A 3,333-nucleotide genomic window follows, 5' to 3' on the forward strand; every position below is an offset into this window, starting at 1 on the left:
AGGTGCCACCGGGCTGCGGGGGGAGGCGAGGGACAAAGCGGCCCGGTGGTGATTTTACGCCTTTCCCTTTCAGTTTGATGAGGTCATCGATGACATCATGCGCCTGGATGACGTTTTGGGCTATATGAACCCTGAAGTCCACATGCCCAACACGGTGAGTCTTTGCTGTGTGTTAGGAAGGGGTCAGACCCCGAGCTGCAAGGGGGAGGGTGGCCTGGGGGGTCTCGCACCCCTGGGCTTGCAGGGTGGCACAGAGGGGCCCTGTCCTTTTGCCACATCCCCGCAGCCATGCCTGGCTGCCAGCCCAGCCCAGCCCTGTCCCTGGGACGGGTGTCAGCGAGGTGTCCCTGTTGTAACCACAAGAGCCAGTTCTTCAGCTTCTTTTCCCCTTTAATGACAGTTGGGAGCCCTTATAAAAAGTCAGAGAGATGGGAGAGGGGCATGGGGAGGGACCAAGCATCCGCTGCAGCACGGGGGGATGTTGGTGCTGGGAGAGGTTTCCCAGCCAGAAGCTCGCTTGGAGCGGGACCATTCCCGAGGCATCGGGTCGGGTCAGATCCGTATGGCAGCTTGTGGCTCCCGGTGGGATTCATCCTGCTGAGCCCTTCTCGGATGTGATTCATCTGCCCTATTTTAAATGTTGGCTGTGGGAGGGGATCAGCTGCGCCCTTTGAAGTCCTGTTTTCTTTGCTACTCTCATTATAGCTGTTTTAAGGGCCCGAGATGGCAATTACACCTGCCTGGGCTACGCACTCGCATCCCAGAGGCCAAGCAGCCGGGCTTGAACCCCGGTGCCGTGGCCCTGGATGGAGCTAACCCGCCTGTCCCTCTGGTTTTCAGCTGCCCATGTCCAGCAGTCACATGAATGTCTATAGCGGGGACCCCCAGGTGACGGCCTCCCTCGTTGGTGTCACCAGCAGCTCCTGCCCTGCCGACCTCACCCAGAAGAGAGAGCTGACAGGTACAGCCCCGGCCGTGATGGGGAGCACCAAAGCTGGTTGGGGCTGTCCTGTCTCCATGGGTGGGGAGAGGGTGGCTCTGGGGAACACTGGGGTGCTCCCATGCCAGCTTGGGATGCTCATGGGGTGAGATGCGGCCTCGTCCCCTCCGGTTGACGCTGTGGGTCTCCATTGCAGATGCTGAGAGCCGAGCCCTGGCAAAAGAGCGCCAGAAGAAGGACAATCACAACCTGAGTGAGTTCGGTGCTGGCTGCCCATGGGTGGCACAGCTTTCCTTTTCCCACCCCTGCAGCCGTTTCCCCATCCCTCTCCATCCTCGTTCTCCCTCTCTCTGAGCCCTTTCCCATCCCACCTCACCCTCAGGAGATCCCCCTGCATCCCCCTGCCATGGCTTCCTCTTTCCCAGCTCTGGAAAACGCCCGTGGTGCAGGAAAGACCCTGTTGTTAGCACTGGGGGGAGGTCAGACCAGTCAGGGTGATGGACGGGAGCCCCACAAGCTGGGACCAGCATCAGGGCCAGTGGGGGCTGTGGGACATCAAACCTGTCCTGCTCCTGCCACCTCCTCACCTCCTTCCCTCTCTTCTCACCCTGCAGTTGAGAGACGGCGAAGGTTCAACATCAACGACCGCATCAAAGAACTGGGGATGCTGATCCCCAAGGCCAACGACCTGTACGTATCCATGGCTTCTGCAGGGCTGGGATGACTGGGGTCTCGTGGGCTTGGTTGATGCTGGGCCTCAGTGCAGGTGACGCTTGCAGAGAGGCTTTTTGGGGTAAGGGGACCGCCGCAATCTCTTTATCCATCCTGCGTGGCAGGGACGTGCGCTGGAACAAAGGGACAATCCTGAAGGCGTCTGTGGACTACATCAAGAGGATGCAGAAGGACCTGCAGAGGTCGCGAGACCTGGAGAACCACTCGCGGCGGCTGGAGATGACGAATAAGCAGCTGCTGCTCCGCATCCAGGTGAGCTGCCCTCTGCTCTTCCCTCTGCTCTTCCCTCCCTTCCCGAGACAGCTCAGTCCTGCCCTGCCGAGGGGATGGGCAGGAGCTCTCCTCCCTCTTACGGCTCTCAAGTCACCAGGAGCAAAGTCTTCAGGCAAACCTCAGGCTCAGGTCACCGCAGCGTGTGGCGTTGAGCTTTGTGTGGGTCACCGTTTTCCATCCTTCTCCTCTTCCATGGGCTCCTTCCTCTTGATCTTCTCGGTCTCTCTGTCCCTGCCACCTCCGTGGGTGCCCGTACACTGTGTCCCCACCAAAGACTCCCTGTGCTCTGTTGGCAGGAGCTGGAGATGCAGGCACGCGTCCACGGGCTGCCCACCTCCTCGCCCTCGGGCGTCAACGTGGCCGAGCTGGCTCAGCAAGTGGTCAAGCAAGAAGCCAGCGGGGACGAGGGGACACTGGAGCCGCTGCTGCCACCCCTGGACCCCGAATCGCAGCCGCCGGCGGCGCTGCCTCCGCCACCGCAGTCTCCCTATCACCAGCTGGACTTTACCCACAGCCTGAGCTTCGATGACGGCTCCCGGGGCTTCCCGGACAGCCTGGAGCCCGGCCACAGCGCTTCCTTCCCATCCCTATCCAAGAAGGAGCTGGACTTGATGCTGATGCAGGACACCATGCTGCCCCTGGCCTCCGACCCCTTGTTCTCGGCCATGTCCCCGGAGGCCTCCAAGGCCAGCAGTCGCCGGAGCAGCTTCAGCATGGAGGATGCAGACATGCTGTGACGAGGAGCTGCTCCGGCGCCGGGGGCGAGGACTGGACCGTCAAGTTTGGTTAGTGAAGTTACAGGGCACTCTCCTCGCAGGAGGAGCCCGTCCTGCCGCGCACTTGAATCTATGTAGGAGTACCTTTTCTCTATGCAACGGGGATCTCGGATCAAGGCTCGCCGGGTACCGCTGTGTCTTTCGCAAGCTTTGTTTTTTTGCCAGGACCTCCTTGGCTTGCCGTGGCGTTGGCCTGACTGCAGGTTCCCCAGCCTGGGAGCGTGATCTCGGCTGCTTTGCCTTTCAGCAAAACCCTCCTGGACCGAACCCGTTCCCCAGGGCGCAGGTTCGGAGCTGGAGCAGGTCCCTGGGAGGAGAGGGACGATGCTCGGAGTTTTGTGTCTTGCTTGCTGCCTCCTTGCTGTCTCGTTCCGGGAACCCACGTCCCCAATGAGTCTTCCCCAGCAGTGGCCTCCGAGCCCCACAGACACTTCACGGTGCCACGTCCATCACGGTTCCTCCTTCCTCAGAGCACCCAGTGCCCTGTTAATTGGAGCAAGTTAATTCACGGGGTATGAGGGGTGTTGTCTGAGTGAGCTGGGTCTGAGGCTACGAGTTCAGATCAACACTGAGAGCTTCCAAAATATCCAGGATGGGGTGTATGGTGCTCGG

At 60.6% G+C, this 3,333-nt stretch overlaps 1 protein-coding gene across 1 annotated transcript in view; it reads left to right on the forward strand.

Annotated features, from left to right (window-relative positions):
• TFEB (transcription factor EB) overlaps positions 1-2,745 on the forward strand; it is a gene marked incomplete at its 5' end in the record, with an annotated part of 3,163 nt that extends 418 nt beyond the window's left edge. Inside the window, 6 exons of the mRNA XM_010180810.1 lie at positions 74-154; positions 841-961; positions 1,137-1,193; positions 1,555-1,630; positions 1,777-1,924; positions 2,242-2,745. Coding sequence (XP_010179112.1) covers positions 74-154; positions 841-961; positions 1,137-1,193; positions 1,555-1,630; positions 1,777-1,924; positions 2,242-2,682 — 924 coding nt within the window. The remainder of the gene's footprint in view (positions 1-73; positions 155-840; positions 962-1,136; positions 1,194-1,554; positions 1,631-1,776; positions 1,925-2,241) is intronic.
• Between the last annotated feature and the right edge of the window lie 588 nt (positions 2,746-3,333).

Source organism: Mesitornis unicolor, unplaced genomic scaffold (assembly GCF_000695765.1).
Source record: "Mesitornis unicolor isolate BGI_N332 unplaced genomic scaffold, ASM69576v1 scaffold2183, whole genome shotgun sequence".
Lineage (NCBI taxonomy): Eukaryota > Metazoa > Chordata > Aves > Mesitornithiformes > Mesitornithidae > Mesitornis > Mesitornis unicolor.